Source organism: Penicillium bovifimosum (genome assembly GCF_028826915.1).
Source record: "Penicillium bovifimosum strain IBT 22155 chromosome Unknown utg000006l_segment0_segment0, whole genome shotgun sequence".
NCBI classification, from domain to species: domain Eukaryota; kingdom Fungi; phylum Ascomycota; class Eurotiomycetes; order Eurotiales; family Aspergillaceae; genus Penicillium; species Penicillium bovifimosum.
Genome location: NW_026622715.1, coordinates 1,614,199 through 1,633,803, shown reverse-complemented (window position 1 = coordinate 1,633,803; position 19,605 = coordinate 1,614,199). Strand labels below are relative to the sequence as shown.

The 19,605-nt window shown below is 52.8% G+C and overlaps 8 protein-coding genes across 8 annotated transcripts; 4 read left to right on the top strand and 4 right to left on the bottom strand.

Moving 5' to 3' along the window:
- Positions 1 to 140: 140 nt before the first annotated feature.
- N7515_008262 (uncharacterized protein) lies at positions 141 to 1,089 on the bottom strand (the record flags this gene model as incomplete). Its single annotated transcript, XM_056669006.1, has 3 exons — positions 141 to 225; positions 284 to 617; positions 696 to 1,089. The coding sequence occupies 3 exons, from the start codon at positions 1,087 to 1,089 to the stop codon at positions 141 to 143; spliced, it is 813 nt and encodes a 270-aa protein (XP_056518836.1).
- Positions 1,090 to 2,293: 1,204 nt separating this feature from the next.
- On the top strand, positions 2,294 to 2,912 carry N7515_008261 (uncharacterized protein; the record flags this gene model as incomplete). Its single annotated transcript, XM_056669005.1, has 3 exons — positions 2,294 to 2,387; positions 2,486 to 2,601; positions 2,667 to 2,912. The coding sequence occupies 3 exons, from the start codon at positions 2,294 to 2,296 to the stop codon at positions 2,910 to 2,912; spliced, it is 456 nt and encodes a 151-aa protein (XP_056518835.1).
- A 2,873-nt stretch (positions 2,913 to 5,785) lies between these two features.
- N7515_008260 (cytochrome P450) lies at positions 5,786 to 7,454 on the top strand (the record flags this gene model as incomplete). The annotated part of the gene is made up of 2 exons (XM_056669004.1): positions 5,786 to 5,920; positions 5,985 to 7,454. The coding sequence occupies 2 exons, from the start codon at positions 5,786 to 5,788 to the stop codon at positions 7,452 to 7,454; spliced, it is 1,605 nt and encodes a 534-aa protein (XP_056518834.1).
- Positions 7,455 to 7,949: 495 nt separating this feature from the next.
- N7515_008259 (argininosuccinate lyase ARG4) lies at positions 7,950 to 9,475 on the top strand (the record flags this gene model as incomplete). The annotated part of the gene is made up of 3 exons (XM_056669003.1): positions 7,950 to 8,004; positions 8,069 to 8,899; positions 8,967 to 9,475. 3 exons carry the CDS (start codon positions 7,950 to 7,952, stop codon positions 9,473 to 9,475), a joined length of 1,395 nt encoding a protein of 464 aa, XP_056518833.1.
- A 211-nt stretch (positions 9,476 to 9,686) lies between these two features.
- On the bottom strand, positions 9,687 to 11,357 carry N7515_008258 (uncharacterized protein; the record flags this gene model as incomplete). Its single annotated transcript, XM_056669002.1, has 2 exons — positions 9,687 to 10,531; positions 10,589 to 11,357. The coding sequence occupies 2 exons, from the start codon at positions 11,355 to 11,357 to the stop codon at positions 9,687 to 9,689; spliced, it is 1,614 nt and encodes a 537-aa protein (XP_056518832.1).
- Positions 11,358 to 12,307: 950 nt separating this feature from the next.
- Positions 12,308 to 14,538, bottom strand: N7515_008257 (Succinate dehydrogenase subunit Sdh1; the record flags this gene model as incomplete). Its single annotated transcript, XM_056669001.1, has 6 exons — positions 12,308 to 12,527; positions 12,586 to 13,974; positions 14,028 to 14,191; positions 14,248 to 14,321; positions 14,377 to 14,431; positions 14,497 to 14,538. The coding sequence occupies 6 exons, from the start codon at positions 14,536 to 14,538 to the stop codon at positions 12,308 to 12,310; spliced, it is 1,944 nt and encodes a 647-aa protein (XP_056518831.1).
- Positions 14,539 to 15,235: 697 nt separating this feature from the next.
- Positions 15,236 to 16,742, bottom strand: rpt1 (proteasome regulatory particle base subunit RPT1; the record flags this gene model as incomplete). The annotated part of the gene is made up of 4 exons (XM_056669000.1): positions 15,236 to 16,115; positions 16,169 to 16,398; positions 16,460 to 16,574; positions 16,648 to 16,742. 4 exons carry the CDS (start codon positions 16,740 to 16,742, stop codon positions 15,236 to 15,238), a joined length of 1,320 nt encoding a protein of 439 aa, XP_056518830.1.
- A 322-nt stretch (positions 16,743 to 17,064) lies between these two features.
- Positions 17,065 to 19,000, top strand: N7515_008255 (chaperonin-containing T-complex subunit CCT4; the record flags this gene model as incomplete). Its single annotated transcript, XM_056668999.1, has 7 exons — positions 17,065 to 17,112; positions 17,165 to 17,216; positions 17,267 to 17,289; positions 17,346 to 17,375; positions 17,431 to 17,460; positions 17,514 to 18,086; positions 18,146 to 19,000. 7 exons carry the CDS (start codon positions 17,065 to 17,067, stop codon positions 18,998 to 19,000), a joined length of 1,611 nt encoding a protein of 536 aa, XP_056518829.1.
- Between the last annotated feature and the right edge of the window lie 605 nt (positions 19,001 to 19,605).

The window sequence follows — 19,605 nt, the reverse complement described above, 5'->3', positions numbered from 1 at the left end:
AGACTATCTGCGCCTTTCTAACTGCAGCTGACTCAATAATCGGGTAGGCATACGTCCCGCATACGTCTACGAACCTTGATATTCTTTTTTGGCGGCGGCCGTAGTCATGAAACTCATAAAGGGAGAACAGAACTTCATTTCTATAGGTTTGCGCCTTGGGTGTTGGGGTACTTCGTAGTTTCCAAGCTTGGGGGTTCCAATGATGTACACGACTCCCGCGCGTCTCTTTAATTGACCTCATGAAAGGAACAAACAAGGGAAACAAAGAAAAAAACAGACAAACAAAGAAACAAAACTTCCAAAGAAAGAGAACCCCGTCCAGTCCATAACAACGCTGCACTCCCCACAGCAGTTGGCCTGCTTGTTCAAGTTCCCCCTCCCCCCCAGCCCCTCCACAGCCTTCAGAGCCTTGGTGATAGTAGGCAAGTCGGCCTTCTGGGCCCGGGTCTGCCTGATTAGACGCAGACCCCGTGGCCCGACAAACTCAACATCCCCGATCGGAGTGGCTTCCACATGGTGAAATGGGTAGGCGTCCTGCAGGGGCGCCTCCGAGGCGTCGCAGAGGATTGTCAAACGGGGACGCTGTCGGCCCCGCTGGGCGGCCGTACCGTTGCTGGCTAGAGAGAGGCTCTTGGTCAGTATGGGTATATCTTCCAAGACACACACTTCCCACAAGCTCTTCTCAAGTTACTCACCGTCGCGCCAGAAAAACCAGAGGCTCAGGATCTTGTTGGTCCAGCCCGCCCGCCCCGAACTCTTCTCGAACTCCTGCCTCCCCGCGAGGTACGCGGCGTTCAGCATTGCCTGCGTATCCTCCAATCTTGACCGTCGGGCACGGTGTCTACACGTATAAGTTTCTGCGTCCATACACCCAGTGCCGCCTTTGACCTCAACAGCAAAGCAAGGGAACACCAGGTGAGGCACCTTTGGAATGAGCGACGCGATGTCGCCGAGGTCGTAGAGCGCTGGTCCATAATCTTTGAGGCTCCGACGTAGACCAACAGAGACGTCCGGGAGGGGCATGTCCAAGATCGCGGAGCAGGCGACCAAGTCTCCTTCCTCAAGGTTGGCCAGCTCCCAGGGCACCATCGGATGAACTATGGGGGTAGATTCATCAGAGGGGGCACCACGACCGTTTGAATAGTTGCTTCATTTCCCGGGACGCGTAAAAATTCTTCAAACTCGTCGACAGTATCACTGTATCCCCATGGAGGCCTGTTGTGCCTTGACGTCTCTCGAGCGGGGTTTGGGGGTTTTTTTTTTGGCGGATTTGGATGAGTTACAGGCCTGAACATTACGGGACGTTTGTTTACTTATATACTTAGACGCGTGTTCAATCGGTCTTTCCGATCAAGGCTGTAACTTTGCTGGAGGTTAAAGTGAGTATGGCTTGGTTTGATCTCACTCTGGGTTCAAAGCAATAGATCCTTCGATCCCTGGTCGATTTATTTTGACAGGATTTGAATATATACAGAGCTAGTAGTTGTCGACTATTGAAAATTTCAGTTCCAATGGACGTGAATCCTCATGCAGGTTGAAAGATCAAGAACAGTACACTGGACCTGTTCTGATTATACCGTCGACTAGTGACGATGGAACCATGGACGAGTCTGAGAAATTGACGAGGTTGTAGATCCTGACCAGTCGCAATGAAGATATCTCCAGAGTTGATCTTTGCCGTTTTATGAATGTTGGCGGGTTGGTTGTTTGACAGTCGATACCTATATTTGGAGACGTCTCCAAGGCATGGTGATCTGGTTCACTTTGATCTGTGAAATGCCTGCAAGATCAAAGAAATCACGAGACCGCGTTCGATTGACTTTAATGTGAATAGTCTTTTTAGGGCCGTTGCTTCCTCTTTGAATGGTGGCTTCCTGCCAGCATGCTCCCTTCTATGCTTGGTCAAGTTTCGGACGCTAACATTCCAAGGATCGAAGGTTTTAATGGTTGGTTCAGACCCTAAATAGGCCTAGTCGCAGACTTTCTTCACAGTAGTATCTGTCTCAAGGTTCCTAAAGAGGGTTGGTAGCAAATGGCATTGTCCTTATGGGTGTGACGAATGACGTGACGGTTGTTGTGTCCTAGTCACAATGACGAGAGGTGAGTTGAAAAGTCTCTTGACGGACTCCTTTCTCGTCTTCTCTTCTTCTTTCCTCTTCATATTTGTTGTTCTAGTTTGAGTGCACTCTTTTCTTCAAAGAACTGGCATGTCGCTCTCGGTCCGAGATGTGATGGCGAAACCCCGATATGAACAACACAACAAACTCACCTCTCTGCAGTCAGTGCATGTTTGATGCCTGGTCTGTCTAGCTCGGCCAACTCCTCGGCGTCGTCGGTGGGCTGTTGGCACTGGCCCTGGTTTTGGCGACGAACCTTTGGGTATTTATGTATGTATTGTCTGATTGCTTTCTCGTGCAGTATCCACCGTTCTAACAGATATACGTGTAGACGCCGTGCCCGGCGCTCAAGATTTGAGGATCCACAGGCGATACTAAACGCCACGTACCCCGCGGAGAGGAAGGAATTCGTGAAGAGTTCGGGGCGGGCGGGCTGGACCAACAAGGTCCTGAGCCCCTGGTCACTGGTGTTTCTGGCGTGACGGTGAGTAGCTTGAGAAGAGCTTATGGGAAGTGTGTGTCTTGGAAGATATACCCATACTGACCAAGAGCGTCTCTCTAGCCAGCAATAATCCCGAAGAGCCCCCTAACCTCCCATCATTGACCATCCTCTGCGAGGGCGCAGTGGCGGAGGAGCCCCTCGGTGACGTCCCACACCGCCAGGTGTTCCGCAGCCCTGAACGGGAGCTGGTCTTCCTCGCGCCGCGTGGCCTGTGCCTGGCCCAGCGACCAAGGCACCAGCCGGACTCGGAGGTGCCAAAGTCTCCGAAGGGGGAAGAGGATGGATCGGGGTGAGAGGGCCAACTGCTGGGCGCTGCTGGGCCCCTGGGGAGACGGCTGTTTCTGTTGTGTGTTTCTTTGTTTCTTTCCTTGTGTATATACCTATACCTATAATATTCCACTGTGACTTGGCGGCTTCCCTTGTTGCGTGCCGCTCGGCGTTGTGACCGCCGAGGGCTGTTGTGTCACGTGCGGGATCCAGGGGTACTTACCCCTAGGTCATCTTAGACCTAGACATACAAGAATCTAGTTACAAGATTTTTGCCGGGCCTGCGGCCCGGGGAGATTTGAATAGGCGAAGTAACACTGTAACAGGTGAAGGGTGTACCTGTAAGTGTTGTCTATACAAAAAAGTGAACAGGACAGGTGTAGAGTACCGTAGGTCGTAGGTAAGATGGAAAGATCCATACCAACCTACAAAAATATTCTGTCCAGTTGACAGGACCTACGCACTTGAAGGTGCCAAGTTCCAATGACGTGTTTCGCGAGGTTTCCGTCAACTGGCGAGTCTCCAGCCAACTGGCAAGGCTAGGTTTTCGTACGACTTACCCCAGTAATCCCACAGCGCCAGCATGTATGTACAGCGAGGCTGCGAGCTAAATCGAGTTAATGAGAGCATCATCATCATCATGTCTCTCATCGACCACGAACTCAGGGGTAGGTAGATATTGCGGTCAATAACATTAAAAACATTAAAGCATAAATATTTGTTAACATATTTAATAGCTTTGATCAAGCTACACACCTCCAGATTGATGTGAGCCTTGAACATCCACGCCAGGTAAGGGGGATAGGATACAACGTATTCATTACCAATGTGATGGGCGGACCAACAGACGGAAGCAGCGCGCGACAGGAAGATATTGATCGAGAGGCACCAACGTGCGAATGAAGGCGGGACTATGATCATGTAGGCAATGAACACAGAGGGAGTTACGGGCAGAGAAAGAGACAGAAGCAGCGCGCGGCAGAAGCCACAGTCGAGAAGCATCGCCGTGCGAATGAAGCCGACTGTAACACCGTGTACGCGATGAACAGAATGAGCCACAGGCAGAGGCAGGTATCGAAGCAGCGCGCAGATTGTCATGTAGGCAATGAACACAGAGGGAATTACGACCAGGCGAAGACACGGAAGCAGCGCGGCAGAAATCCACTGGCGGATAAGCAGCACAGTGCGAATGAAGCTGGCACTATGAAGCCGAAGCGGACACTAACATCATGTAGTCAACGAAGACGGAGGGAGTTACAGCCGGGGGAAGAGACAACAGCGGCGCGCGGCAGGGAGGAACGGGTCGAGAAGCATCAGCGTGAGAATGAAGCCGACAGCATCATCATGTAGTCAATGAGCACGGAGGGAGTTACAGGCAGAGGAAGAGACGAAGACAGCCTGCGGCAGGAAGCGATGTGAATGAAGCTGACAGTATGACAGATGGAAGCAGCGCGCGACTTGTCATGTACGCAATGGACACAGACGGTGTCATGTTACATGTACTTGTCCGCTTAGGCGATGGCCCTCCCTAAAATGGATCCAAATACGTTGGGCTGTGGGCATAAGATTGCCTTACACTCTTCACTCGCCGGAGTCCGTAGTAAACAAAGCCCAGCCAGTGATATGCCCGGGAAATAAGAAGTGGGCCGCGTATAACCCGATAGGCTATAGCCCTAAGCCGTCTTCGGCATCTACGCACGACGAGTGTTCGGCTATTAACTGAATGATCGTGTGTCTGTCGCGTGACAAGATAGTTCCAATAGCTCCTGGGCGTTGCTTAAAGTCAGGTACGATTTCTCAATTTCAGGCGCACGTACGGATTAGAATGTGGAATCCAAAGATGGGCTCCTGGCTTGCAGCTTGGCAAGTTTAATTCGAATTCTCATCCCACCTACAGTCTAAACATTCGGCTCCGTTATTCTCTGATAGTAGCAGAGTCTGCTGTACTTAAGGATACCCACGAGATCTTTCAACACTGCCTCACCGGAATCTATCTTGGATATTCCACATGTGACGATATCCGGAAGGACGAGTGAAGAAACACAACGATCTCCACAAAAGCAATTTCCTCCAGCCTCGCAATAACATGCACTCTATCCCACATGGAACCGAGACCCGCAGCTTGGCTCCCATTCCTTTTCCCCGTTGAGTATAATGCTCCGTTCATTCTCGACGGCAGTTCGCAGGCAATTTCGGGTGTCTTCTTCCGGGCGTCGGCCAAAGCACTCCAAGCCCTAAAGAACCCGCATGAACAAGAGCTGATTTGCCTGCCGTGCCCATAAACTCAATATGCAGTCAAATAAATCGTGTTCCCCACATAGCACTAAACATGCTTACTAGATAGCGTCGAAAGTGGGCAAATATGGCGACTGCTCTCGCACAATGAGAAATGCGCTCTGGGGCTCCGCTCTCGGTTAGGACCTGGTCGGGATTGCTGGCAGACTTTGGTAGAGTCCAAACAGACAAGCAGCCGAAACTAGGGGCATGCCGTGCCCATGGATTGGGACAATGGGACTAGAGTAGCGCGCTGGATCCATGGCAATGAGAACATTCCATTCGATCCTCGCTTCCCCGTAGCCACTCTCGGCGCCTTCATTCAGTGTCCCGGTGGTAATGGCAGATCGCTCATAGGACATAGGTACACATCTGGTTGTCATAATGCAATCCGGGCATAAGGTTGCCCCCACATCGCCTCCGCTGCCCACCTCCGCCGCCCACCTCCGCGTCCGCCAATGTATACGCCCACACCGGCCTCCGCGATCGACATATATTCTGGGGTTAACCCATGGCCAGCTATATGATTCCGCATCGCAGAAGAAATTAGGTCTCTCCTAGGCGCTAGGATTTTGAAACCGTGCAATTTTCTTTCCTAGGAGGTTCGACACATACATTCGTCAGTATGTTGCCAATAACACCCATCCTTGGGGCTGTTATGGCCTTCTTGGTGCTTTCGCGCGTCTTGAGAATCGGACGGAGGCCAAAGAACTATCCTCCGGGACCCCCGACACTGCCTATCTTGGGTAATATCCATCAGGTATGGGATGACTTGCCCTATGATAAGAGATTGAAGGGAGCTTGACCTAACCCGCTGCTACTAGATGCCCGCTGAGAATGCTCACCTTCAATTCGAGAAATGGGCTCGGGAATACGGCCCAATCTACAGTCTGATGCTCGGCACAAAGTGCTTGATTGTTCTGTCTAGCGATGAAGCGGTTAAGGAACTTCTCGACAAGAGAAGTGGTATCTACTCCCACCGGCCTGAGATGTACATCGGCCAGGAGCTGTGCAGTGGTGGTCTTAGACTGTTGATGATGGGCTACGGACCAACATGGCGCGGATTCCGCAAGATGGTCCACGGTTTGCTGAATGTCACTACATCCAAAAAATACCTGCCCTACCAGATGTTGGAGAACCGACAGATGCTGTACCAGTTCCTCACTGAGCCCGAGGGCTTCTTGAAGCACATTCGTCGCTACTCCAATGCCCTCACAACCACAATGGTCTTCGGATGGCGCACACCTACCTACGAAGATCCGAAGATGATGCAACTCTTCGACGGCTTCTCTGAATTCGCAGACCTGAACCAGACCGGAATGGCTGCCCTAATTGACTTCTTCCCCGTCCTCCGCTTCCTTCCCGATTTCCTCCTCCCCGCTCAACGGAAGGCCAAGGATCTCCACAAGGCCGAAAAGGCACTCTACATGAACCACTGGCTGCGCGCCAAGGAAGAATGCGAGGCAAAGACCATCAAGCCCTGCTTCTCCGCCGGCATGTACAAGGCCCAAAAGGCCGAAGGTTTCTCCGACGACCAAGCCTCCTACATTACCGGAACTCTCCTGGAGGCCGGCTCAGATACCACCTCCAGCACTCTCTATGCCTTCGTGCAAGCCATGCTCCTCTACCCCGAGATTCAGCGCAAAGCCCAAGAAGAGATCGAGCGCGTCGTCGGCTCAGCCCGTCTCCCCGACATGGACGATCTCGCCGACCTCCAGTACGTCCGCGCCTGCATGAAAGAAACCGCCCGCTGGATGCCGACCACCATCCTCGGCGCCGTGCCTCACGCCGTGACCCAAGACGACGAGTACAAGGGCTACCTCATCCCCAAGGGCGCCGGTGTCATGAACAACGTCTGGGGTATCCACATGGACCCCGCTCGCCACCCCAGCCCCCGCACATTCAACCCTGACCGGTACAAGGATGACACTCAGAGCTTCGGCGACGCAGCGGCCAACCCGGATGCCTCGAAGCGTGATGTGTTCACGTTCGGCGCTGGCCGACGCATTTGTCCCGGTATCCACGTTGCCGAGCGCAGTCTGTTCCTGGGCATGTCGCGCATTCTGTGGGCTTTCAATATTGAGCCTACCAAGGATGCCGCGGGTAAGCCTATCTTGCCTGATGCCGATCGCTTGACTCAGGGCTTTGTGTGTATGCCTGAGGAGTTCGAGGCTAAGATCACGCCGCGGTCCAAGGAGCGCGCGGAGATGGTTACCAGGGAGTGGAGGCAAGCGGAGCAGGAGTGCTTGGATCCTGAGACCAGACAGTGGGTGCAGTTCCCTGCGGGCATGTAAAATGATGAATGAGACGATTTTTCTTAGGTATGGTGCTTGGGTTCGGTGAGGAGACTTTTGTACATTAGATAGCCGGTTGCATTTTGGTGGATTTACCAAGTGATATCAATTCAGTGAAATATTTATGATTGAAGCACTCCTGTTGTAAGATCTGAGGTCAATATGCCTGTCAGCAGCCTGTGGCTGTGTTCATAGTATAGAGTCATTTTCATCATTGCAGAGCCACAGAAGTTGTTAGCCCTGATCGCTTCCATTGAGAAGGAGAACGATAACCCACTATACCACAGGACAGGAGGTAGAAATTAGAATATCCGAGTGTCGCCCGAGTGTGGATATTAAGAGAAGTGAGTCATAGTAAAACCCCAGATAATACCTAATCGGGCTTAGCGTATGAGTGGCTGCCGATGATTCCTCAAGCAGGGGCACAACTTCAACTCCCAATCTCCCAACTACCTCTCATTATCCAAGCCATTGAATAATCTCCCAGCATCCAAAATGAGTAACCCCAAAGGCGTCGCCGAGAACATGCTCTGGGGAGGTCGATTCACCCGTAAGACCCTTATCTCCCCATGAATCCCAACAGAACCCACTGACTCACCAAAAAAAAACAACAGAGGGCCTTGACCCCCTAATGGTGCAATACAACACATCACTCCCCTACGACCGTGTCTTCTGGAAACAAGACATCGCCGGCTCAATTGCCTTCGCCCGTGCCAACACCAACTCCGGCCTCCTAACCAAGCAAGAATTCGCCGAGATCGAGCGCGGCTTCAAGCAAATCGCCCAAGAATGGGAAACCAACACCTTCGTCGCCAAAGAAAACGACGAAGACATCCACACCGCCAACGAGCGCCGTCTCGGCGAGATAATCGGCAAGGAAATCGGCGGCAAACTGCACACCGGCCGCTCGCGAAACGAGCAGATCGCCACGGACATGCGTCTCTGGCTCCGCGATGAGCTCCGTCTCATCGAGAACCACCTGACCGATCTGATTAAGGTCTCCATTGCCCGCGCGGAGAATGATATCGCTTACCTCATGCCCGGTTACACGCACTTGCAGAAGGCCCAGCCGGTTCGCTGGTCACACTGGATTCTCTCGCATGCTACTGCGTTTGCTAGTGAGCTTGAGCGTCTGCGTGAAGTTATTCGTCGTGTTAACAAGAGTCCGTTGGGTACCGGTGCGCTGGCGGGTAACTGCTTCAATATTGATCGCGAGGCTATGGCTAAGGAGCTTGGCTTCGAGGGTTTGCTGTATAACTCCATGAACGCTGTAGCGGATCGTGATTTTGCTATGGAGACTATGCAGTGGGGTAGCTCGTTTATGTTGAAGATTTCTCGCTGGGCTGAGGATCTGATCATTTACAGTAGTTTGGAGTTTGGGTTTGTCCGTTTGTCGGATGCTTATTCTACTGGATCGTCTCTTATGCCTCAGAAGAAGAACGCAGGTTAGTATCACTTCCATCTTTGTGGACTGGAACTGGCAAGAGCGAAAGAAATACTGACCCAAATCAGACAGCCTGGAGCTGCTCCGCGGCAAGGCCGGTCGTGCCTTCGGCCAAATGGCCGGCTTGATGTGCACTATCAAGGGCCTACCCACTACATACAACAAGGACCTGCAGGAGAGTGTCGAGCCCATGCTCGACCACATCAAGACTGTCAGTGACAGCATCCAGATCGCCACCGGTGTTCTCTCCACCCTCACCGTGATCCCGGAGAAGATGATTGCCGCCCTGGCGCCCGAGATGCTGGCTACCGAGATTGCCGACTACCTCGTCCGCAAGGGCGTTCCCTTCCGCGAGGGACACCACATCTCCGGTCGTGTCGTTGCTCTCGCTGAGAACACCAATGTGCCTATGGACACACTGTCTTTGCAGCAACTGCAGGAGGTGGACTCGCGCTTCGACGCTGATGTCCAGGCTTGTCTTGATTATGAGCGTGCTGTTGAGCTCAAGGATGCTATTGGCGGAACTAGCAAGCGTGCTGTTTTGGAGCAGACTGGTGTGTTGAAGAAGTTGCTATAGACTGCTTTTTTTCTCTTTGGGTACGATAATATGATAGGGAAGAAATGGTAGGATTTCGGTTAGACAAAAATGAATATATGAATTGACTTATCATCGGATGAACATGGAGAAAACTGGAGGGAATATCATACACCGTATCAACATAAAGAAGAAACAACAGAAAAGAGAAAGAGAATCGATCCCTAACTCGACGCATCACCGAAACCAATTCTCAACCACCCCTCATACTCATCCCCATCCTCCCAGACGGAGACTTAAGATCCCCCGACCCCCCTTCTTCAGCCTCATAAGCTGGCGGCACATCCCCCTCCCCCTCCACAGCAACAATCTCATCCTGCAAACTCCTCTCTACCGGCCTCCTCCGAACTCTAGACACACTCTCTTCACCAGCAGAACCACCAGAATTCTGCCCACCCATCGCAATCCCGAGCCCATCCCGCTCAGGCCTCTCAGCATACTGCATGAAACTCATAACATGCTCAGGACCACGCTCTCTACCCCCCGCCTCCCTCTCCTCCCTCACCCGCTCCCCAATTTCAAGCCCAGTAGAATACCGATCCAGATTTGCGCCCAGTACGACGCCCTCGGCCGTCACAACGCGTCCACTCTGGCTGTTTGGCTGGGTGCTATCGCTCTGGCTGCGGCTGTGGGCTGTGCTGGTACTGTTCCCTATACTCAGGGGAGGGCTTTGGCTTGTTTGGCTGTTAGGCGTTAGGGCGGGCGATTCCCAGGACCTCGGACCGGGTCGGTTCTTGATTATGTTCTGTTGTCGGCGGCGCTCCATTGGGAGGTTTATTAGCTCGCTTGGGGCGTGAGAGGCTAGTTCGGCGCGGACGCGGTAAAAGCCTGTGTCTGGGAGTTCCGGGGTGAAGCCCTGGCGCGGTGGGACGGAGGCGAAGAGCTCGTTTGTGTGTGGCGGTGTTGGGGGGATTAGGGGCTTTTTGCTAGGGGAGGAGTGGGTGCTTAGGTTTGTTGTTGAGGAGTTGCTGAGGGTTAGATCGGGGGATAGAAGGGTATTGGGTCTAGTGCTGTTCGTGAACGGGGAGAAGGAGGAGGCTAGGTTGGGCGGTTAGTTACTGTTATGTTGTCTTGGTTATGATGGACTTTTCTTACTGTTTGCTTCGCTGTCGGATGGTGATATGGGGCCTTTCATCTCTGATGCGGTTGCTCGCTCTTTTCGGGCTTTGGATGGGTACCATGCGAGGCTTGAGTATTTCCCGGTTTTCTTCTTCCGGCGGCAGCAGCAGAAGACAATGATGGCGCATATTATCAAGGCCCCGACGCCACCGACTACGCCGCCAATTATTGCGCCTAGATTTGACGATGCGGTGCTTGGGGTGTCGGATGGAGTGCTGGATGGAGATGCGATTCCATTGCTGGCGGCAAGGACGGAAGACGCCGCTGTGGCACCCGTTGTAGCTCCTGTGACAATAGATGTGTCAGAACTTGTAGGAACATCCAAAGCCTCGCTTGTGACTGGGAGTGTAGGTGTGGATGTCTCTGAGGCCGGGGTTTCCTCCAAGGGTAAGGGTGCCACCGAACCTGCTGCTATTTCGGAGCTAGTCGAGGACACTATTGGGGAAGACGCAGAGGCCGTCGTATCCGCAGAGGTAGATTCAGGCAGAGCTGCCACAGAAGTAGTCGTGGTCCTGGGAGGTACGTCGGGCACCATAGGGCCTGGCGCAGTTTTTGTTAGCACCAGATCCGTAAGCTCCGTCAAGGGACTCGAGCTATCACCATTGTCGTCGGGGTCGAAGTCTGGACAAACGCCCGATGTACACGGATCGGTTGAGCAGCATCCATGGAAGTCGCCTGCCGTGCAGACATACCACTGCTTGCCTACGGGGCAATCGTTAAGCGCCCGAGGGGAAAGGGGCTCCATCTGGAACACCGACTTGGTCGAATATCATTCACTAGCTCGGGAGACGTACAGCGCTGGTGCCGGATTGCACAGACTCGAACGACTGTGTATCTCATTCACTCCACAGACACCGAGACTTGGAGATCTGCCAGCAGAATGACAACAGAGGACGATGGAAGAGTCGGCCATGACCCTCCGCAGATATTCTTGCAAGTGGCATTCGTGCTTCGTTGGAGAGGGGTCATGACCCTGTTTCTGAAAGGGGGCCAAGTGCAGCTTTCTTTGTTTGGCGGGACTGGTCCTGGTCTGATAAGACATAGACATGCCAATAATAGAACTGTCGCCAGTGAAACTTCGGCATAGGGTCTTTGACTCGTGTCAGTACATCCATGCAGTCTTTGGTGGGACATATTTGATTTGGACTATTGCTACAAAGAAAGCAGGCATGGGCAACATCAGACTCGGCTGGCTTGATTGAATCAGAACTCGAGATGAGACTGGAAGGGGCTAGCGTGGTCTCTTTGTCGAGTTGGTCCGCTGAGGCCGCCGCTCTAGCCTCTCACGACAAAGGAAAACGGTTGAGGACAAGGTCGAGAACAATGTCGAGGACAAAGAAGTGCCACATACTGGCTCATCACAGAAGGTAGCCCTGGTGAATACTTAGTAAGATAGATGAGAAGGTAAAAATATTATGAAAAAAAATAAATCCATATGAGACAAACTGAGGGGAAAGCACTCAGTACACCAACTCTTCGCCTGTGAAGATAAAGGAAAAATATGGCTATACAGGATGATAAGTATGACAGTTAACAAAACAAAATGGTCTTTTCATAGATGGGCCTTTAAGACGCCACAAGCCCTAGTTCCACCTCGAAACCGTTCGAGGCCGGGAGAGTGGCGTCCGATCCTCCATCTGAAACAACTCCGTGGTATCCTTCGTATTCTCTCACAAGTCTCCAAGACGAGCGAGCTTAGTAGGTACGCTTGAAAGGAGGAACGGGCTTGCACTCGTTCGCATCCAAGGTGTTGGCCTCAACAGCACGGTAGCCAAGCTTGACTTCGCCGTGGGGCTTCTTCTGCCAAGAGAGAGTGTGCTTCATCCACTTCTCGTCATCACGGTCGGGGTAATCCTCGCGGGCGTGAGCGCCACGAGACTCCTTACGGGCGGCAGCGGAAGCGGCGGTTTGGGTACTGTGAGAGATGTGTTAGCAAAGCAGTCATATGTGAAGTTCATCGGGACGATACGTACGCGCAAGTGAGCAAGTTGCGGAGCTCAAGGGTCTCAACCAAGTCAGAGTTCCAGATCATGCTGCGATCCTTGGTGCCGACCTGGGCGTACAGCTGGTCAACAGCGGTGATCTTCTCAACACCCTCGTCCAAGCTCTCCTGGGTACGGAAGACGCTGACATCAGTCTGCATGGTCTTCTGCATAGCATTGCGAACCTCGAAGGTGGACTTGGGTCCCTCGGCGGTACGGGCGAAGTCAAGATCCTTAATGGACTGGGCACCAGCATCGGAAGCGAGCTCCTTGTGGGGCTTGCCGGGAGTGGCAGTGTCACGGACACGGTGAGAGACAGCGCGACCGAAAACAATCAGATCGAGGAGGGAGTTGGCACCCAGACGGTTAGCACCGTGGACAGACACACAGGCGGCCTCACCGCAAGCGTACAGACCAGGAACAATCTTCTCCTTGCCGTTCTCATCAACATCCAAAACCTCACCAGTGTACTTGGTGGGGATACCACCCATGTTGTAGTGGACAGTAGGCAGGACAGGGATGGGCTGCTTGGTGACATCGACACCGGCGAAAATGGAGGCGGTCTCGGAAATACCGGGCAGACGCTCGTGCAGGAGCTCAGCGGGCAAGTGGCTGAGCTGCAGGTAGATGTGGTCCTTCTCGGGACCGACACCACGGCCCTCACGGATCTCCAGAGTCATAGAGCGGGAGACAACGTCACGAGAGGCAAGATCCTTGGCAGTAGGAGCGTAACGCTCCATGAAACGCTCACCCTCGGAGTTGAGCAGGTAACCACCCTCACCACGGGAGCCCTCGGTGATCAAGCAACCGGCACCGTAGATACCGGTGGGGTGGAACTGAACGAACTCCAGATCCTGGTTAGGGAGACCGGCACGAGCGACCATAGCCATACCGTCACCAGTGCAAGTGTGGGCGGAAGTGCAAGAGAAGTAGGCACGTCCGTAACCACCGGTGGCAAGAACGGTGTGGTGAGCCTTGAAACGGTGCAGCGTACCATCCTCCTGGTTGTAGGCAATGATACCACGGCACTCACCATCTTCCATCAGAAGATCAAGGGCGAAGTACTCGATGAAGTAGTTGGTGTTGTGGCGGAGGGACTGTCCGTAGAGAGTGTGAAGAAGAGCGTGGCCGGTACGGTCAGCAGCGGCGGCGCAACGGTAGGCCTGACCACCCTTTCCGTATTCCTTAGACTGACCACCGAAAGCACGCTGGTAGATACGTCCATCCTCGGTACGGGAGAAGGGGCATCCGTAACCCTCAAGCTCGCGAACACTGGCGGGAGCCTCGCGGGTCATGTAGTGAATAGCGTCCTGGTCACCGAGCCAATCGGAACCCTTCACGGTGTCGTACATGTGCCATCTCCAGTCATCCTCGTGCATGCTAAAAATCCAATTAGATGCCAATTTCGCTTCCGCTCCAGGGAAGAAACTTACTTTCCAAGGGCAGCGTTGATACCACCCTGGGCAGCGACAGTGTGACTTCTCGTGGGGAAGAGCTTAGAAACACAAGCAGTCTTGAATCCAGCTTCGGCAAGACCGAAGGCAGCGCGGAGACCGGCACCACCGGCACCCACAACGACGGCATCGTACTCGTGATCCTGTGCGAATTAGACTCAAACGTGTTTATGGTAGAGAGAAGCATCGTTTGACTTACGATGATAGGGTACTTATCGGTCAAGTAACCACTGGACTCCTTAGCGCGCAAAGGCTGGTTGGCGAAGATCCGGGCTAGCGCGATAGGTATTAGCAGTGCGTTTGAGAGTTGGCAATTCGAGAATCGTACCTGCGGGCCGTGATGACGAGAAAAGACGTCTCTGGTCCCTCAAAGCGCGGGAAATCTAGTTGGATTGAACAATCAGCATGTTGCAGATGTTGCGGACGAGCCGAAAATCGTTGCACTCACCTTGGATGCCGGAGCTAGGCTCCGCAGGCTCATGGAGCTCATGATGGATCAAGAAGGAATTGGGTTTCCCTAATGAACCAAGAAGAATAACGAGACACCAAGGGTCGGTGACAGGTGCTTAGCAAAGAGGGGAGATTGTGGAATAGCGAACTCCTTCCAGGACAGTACTTTCATCTGGTCCGGGATGCGGTTGGCAGTTTGACGCTGACATAAACATTCTCACAGTTGCCGACGGGGGAGACCGGGGCCGAACAGGCCAATCAGAGGCTGCGCAATGAAAATCAACCTCGGGCAGCCGGCCGTCCGTGATTGGCCAGATGGCATGTGCCCGTGATTATTTTGCCGGCCTGTACTGGCTACCGGAAGGATACGGTAAGAGTTGCAAGAGAGGGCTGAAGAATCCCGCTAATACAAAAATCTGGGGTCTTGGACCTGAAACTCATTCAACGAGTATCTACGCATTACATATGTGATTCCGAGTCCCACAGTTCCTTGTACCAATCCATACAGTTGCCAGTTCATATATTTAGTGGAGTTGTAGAGCGAAGTGGTGCCGCATGTGTGGTCGAACAGGTGATATATGACGAGAGTGCCCTGGAGGACCTCTTAGTTATGGTGCATGGCACAGCGTAGAGGCAGAAACTTGATTGAGATTATAATGCATTGACCAGGAACGAACTCCACATAACAAATAATAGTGATCGTACATCCCATCCAGAATCCGAGTAAGTCGGGATATCTAATTGTACTGCATGTATGTTGCCGTCGAGTTGAACTTGAGGTTGCCCTTGATCACCTTCTCCACAGATGTCAAGAAGTCCTTCTCTGTGGCTACCTTGCGACGAGCGCGAATAGCGAACATACCCGCCTCAGTCGCCACACTGCGAAGTTCAGCGCCAGTAGCATTGGGGCACAATCGCGAGATGAGCTCCCAACGGATGTCTCGCTCGACCGACATACTCTTGGCGTGGATTCGGAGAATGTTGGCACGGCCCTCGACATCCGGCAGAGAGAACTCAATCTTACGATCGATACGGCCAGGACGCATCAGGGCAGGGTCAAGTGTGGACGGACGGTTAGTAGCGAACATGACCTTGATGTTGCCACGAGAGTCGAAACCATCCAATTGGGTGATCAGTTCCAACATGGTTCGCTGCACTTCATTATCACCACCAGCACCGTCATCGAAACGTGCACCACCGACGGCATCAATCTCGTCGAAGAAGATGATGCATGCTTTCTTGGTGCGTGCCATCTCGAAGAGCTCACGAACCATCCGAGCGCCCTCACCAACGTACTTCTGCACCAATTCACTACCAATGACACGGATAAATGTAGCATCCGTTCGATTGGCGACTGCACGGGCGCAAAGAGTCTTGCCGGTTCCGGGAGGTCCGTAAAGCAGAGCACCCTTGGGCGGGTCGATACCAAGGTTCACGAAACGCTCTGGTGATAGCAAGGGCATCTCGACAACTTCTCGTAGTTTCTCAATCTGTTCTTTGCATCCACCGACATCGCCGTATGTCACATCGGGCTTATCCTCAACAGTCATCATCGTCACGCTGGGGTCGATCTTCGGCGGCAAGGGCAGCATGATCTGGTACTTATTCCGGTCGACACTATACAGCTTGTCAGCGCATAGAAATGGTGCATAAGCCAATATAGAACTTACCCAACTCTCATGCCTTCCTCGATATCCGTCGGACTCACACGCTCTCCTAGGTTGACGACAAACTTGGCAATTTGCTTGACATTGATCACATATTTGCTCTTGTCCGAGTCCTTCTCATCCTGGATAATCTTTGTGCACCTGGCGACTTGTAGCGGCTGTTCCTCCGCCATGCGTTGTCGATCGGCAGCAACATCCCAGAGGTGTGGAGGTGCAAGACCGGTGTCGGATTCCTGGTAAAGGTGTGAGCTCCGTTTGTTCCAAGGGGCAGAAAAGAGCTAGACAAGATATTACCTTGACGCCGATCTTCTCATTCACGCTGTTCTGCTTGTCCTTGATATCTTTTTCGAGCTTCTTCAGCGCGTTCGCGTAAGGTGCGGCTCCGTAGGTCTTGAGTACTGCAATGTCTCTGAATTGGAACGTCAGTCACTGCCATCGAGCTTTGCGCGGATCGCATCAGAAACGCAATAAAAGCCACTCACTCATCTGTAAGAGGTACAATTTTCTTCTCTGGTTCGTCGTCATCTGCGAAGTTCTTCTTGTACTTCTCCCAGTTCTGACCCGTGGCGCTAGGCATGATGAAAGGTGTTGACAGCCCAAGGCCGAGCTAAATAAGGGTCCAACGAGAGGTCCAAGCAAACAATAAATCAACGGCTTTTGGTGAGGAACAGACTCGACGTGTTTTCCAAGCAGTTGTAAATTGAAGGAGGATAGATAAGGTGATTGAAGGACGGTGATGTAGCAGAGCTGCGGTAGTCGAGCTAGCCTCACTAATCAGGTGCCAAGCTTCATCACCGCCCCAGAACCTCGCAGAATTTCCTGTGTGTCCTCCACCACAACAACTCCGCTATCCCCTTTCACTCATTTTTAAAGGTTCATTTTGAAAATCGATATTCAAAATGGCCGCCGCAGTATCACACGGAGCCGCCGGCAACAATGCCTTCAAGGTGCGAGGCCTCGAATCGATCTGTGTGGGCCGCTGATTCTGATTGCATACAGGACAAGGAGAAGCCGATGGCCGTGCGGGCGTCCAACATTCTCGCTGCTCGGGGTATGTATATCATCTTGGTCCTAGTGGTGCTCTTGCTAACAGATTTGTAGCTGTCTCCGATGCCATTCGCACAGTACGCGTGTCCAGACCATCTGCAAACACCTAGATGAGGGGCTAACAGGAATATAGTCGTTGGGACCCAGGGGTATGGATAAGATGGTAAGTTGATTTCGATATTCATTTCCACTCTAGTAGGATGCTAATGTATCGACAGATCCAAACGGCCAAGGGAAAGACCATTATTGTACGCAGCCTACGTTTCTTCGAACCACCCGGACCCCAAACTGACCCCCGCAGACCAACGATGGAAACACCATGCTGAAGGATATGAGTGTAATGCACCCTGCTGCTCGTATGCTCGTCGATTTGAGTGCGGCGCAGGATGTTGAAGCTGGTGATGGAACGACGTCAGTAGTTGTTATTGCTGGCAGTCTGCTCGGCGCCGCCGAGAAATTGCTGTCCAAGGGCATTCACCCCACTGTTATCTCGGAGTCTTTCCAGAGAGCCGCTGGTGCTGCCGTTGAGATCCTCCACAACATGTCCCGTCCTATCAACCTTTCCGACCGCTCCACCCTCCTCCAAGCCGCCTCTACTTCACTCTCCTCCAAGATTGTGTCACAGCACTCCGGACTTCTGGGCCCAATGGCTGTCGACTCTGTCCTGAAGGTTTGCGACCCGAAGACGGCTGAGAACGTTGATTTGCGCAACATCCGTATTGTGAAGAAGGTTGGCGGCACAATTGAGGACAGCGAAATGGTTGACGGTGTAGTCCTCAACCAGCCCGTGATCAAGAGCAGCGGTGGCCCTACAAGAATCGAGAAGGCACGGATAGGACTCATTCAGTTCCAACTGAGCCCGCCTAAGCCAGATGTATGTGTTTCTGGGACCTTCGAACTCTATTCCTGTGACAACGACTGATGATCTATTAGATGGAGAACCAAATCGTGGTGAACGACTACCGCCAGATGGACAAGATCCTAAAGGAGGAGCGTCAATACATGCTCAACATGGTCAAGAAGATTCAGAAGACCAAGTGTAACGTCCTTTTGATCCAGAAGTCCATCCTCCGTGATGCCGTGAACGAACTCTCCCTGCACTTCCTCTCCCGCCTCAAGATTCTCGCCATCAAGGATATCGAGCGTGATGAGGTTGAGTTCCTGTGCAAGAGTCTCGGCTGCAAGCCCGTCGCCAACGTCGACTCTTTCACCGAGGACAAGCTCGGTACCGCCGACCTCGTTGAGGAAGTCCAGGCCTCCGGCGCCCGTTACGTCAAGATCACCGGTATCAAGGCTCCTCTTGTCGCCCACAACCAGACTGTCTCTATCGTTGCCCGCGGCGCTAACAGCCTGATTCTCGATGAGGCCGAGCGCTCTTTGCACGATGCCCTGTGTGTCATCCGCTGCCTCGTCAAGAAGCGCGCTATGATTGCAGGTGGCGGTGCTCCCGAGATCGAGGTCGCCCACACACTTGCCATGCGCGCTCGTGAGCTCACGGGCACCGAGTCTATCTGCTTCAAGGCCTTCGCTGATGCCATGGAGGTCATCCCCACCACTCTCGCGGAAAACGCCGGTCTCAACTCTATCAAGGTCGTGACTGAGCTCCGTCACCGCCACGCTCAGGGCCAGCACAACGCTGGCGTTTCCATTCGCAGCGGTGGCGTGAAGGACGATATCACGGAGGAGAATATTCTCCAGCCCTTGCTGGTCAGCACAAGCGCAATTGAATTGGCTGCGGAGACGGTGAAGATGATCATGAGAATTGATGACATTGCTCTCTCGCGGTAAACGCCCTCAGGCGGCCGCTGATGTGAGCTGTATGATGGAAAGCGAATTTGTCGCGACGAGTAATTAAAAAATATCCCGTTCCTGCATAGAATCATTTGTGGACCTGTGTACACTATTTGTGTCGTTATCTTGTAGATTGGGCTCCATTATAGGTCCGATTCATGTCGTAAGATGATTGTGAGTAGGATGCTTTCCCAATTACCTAGGGCTCGAGTTTGACATGAGAGTTTTCATGGCATGCCCGTGGCACCTCACACCATCTAATCATACTTCGTGTGCAGTCTCTTTAGCTCTAGGTTGGCCTCATGAACTACCACCTTCGTACCTTAGGTGTCTCCATCCATTGGGGCTTTTAAGAAATGTCCCGCTCGTACGATTTTTTGGAATAGAAGATCATAGGTACCTACCTTTAGGTACGACCTCCACAACCCGGCTTAGAAATATATATCGAAGTTGCCCGAGTACCTAGGTAGTGTAGTGGGGAGGTGTCCAGTGACCTCCCCCTACAGGCATGCTTCCCCTGTCCACTCCTTTGGTTTTCACGTGAGCGTTCCTAGGTTATGTTAGCAGTGTTGGGCTGAAGATATAGTCGCGAGGTAGCCTTT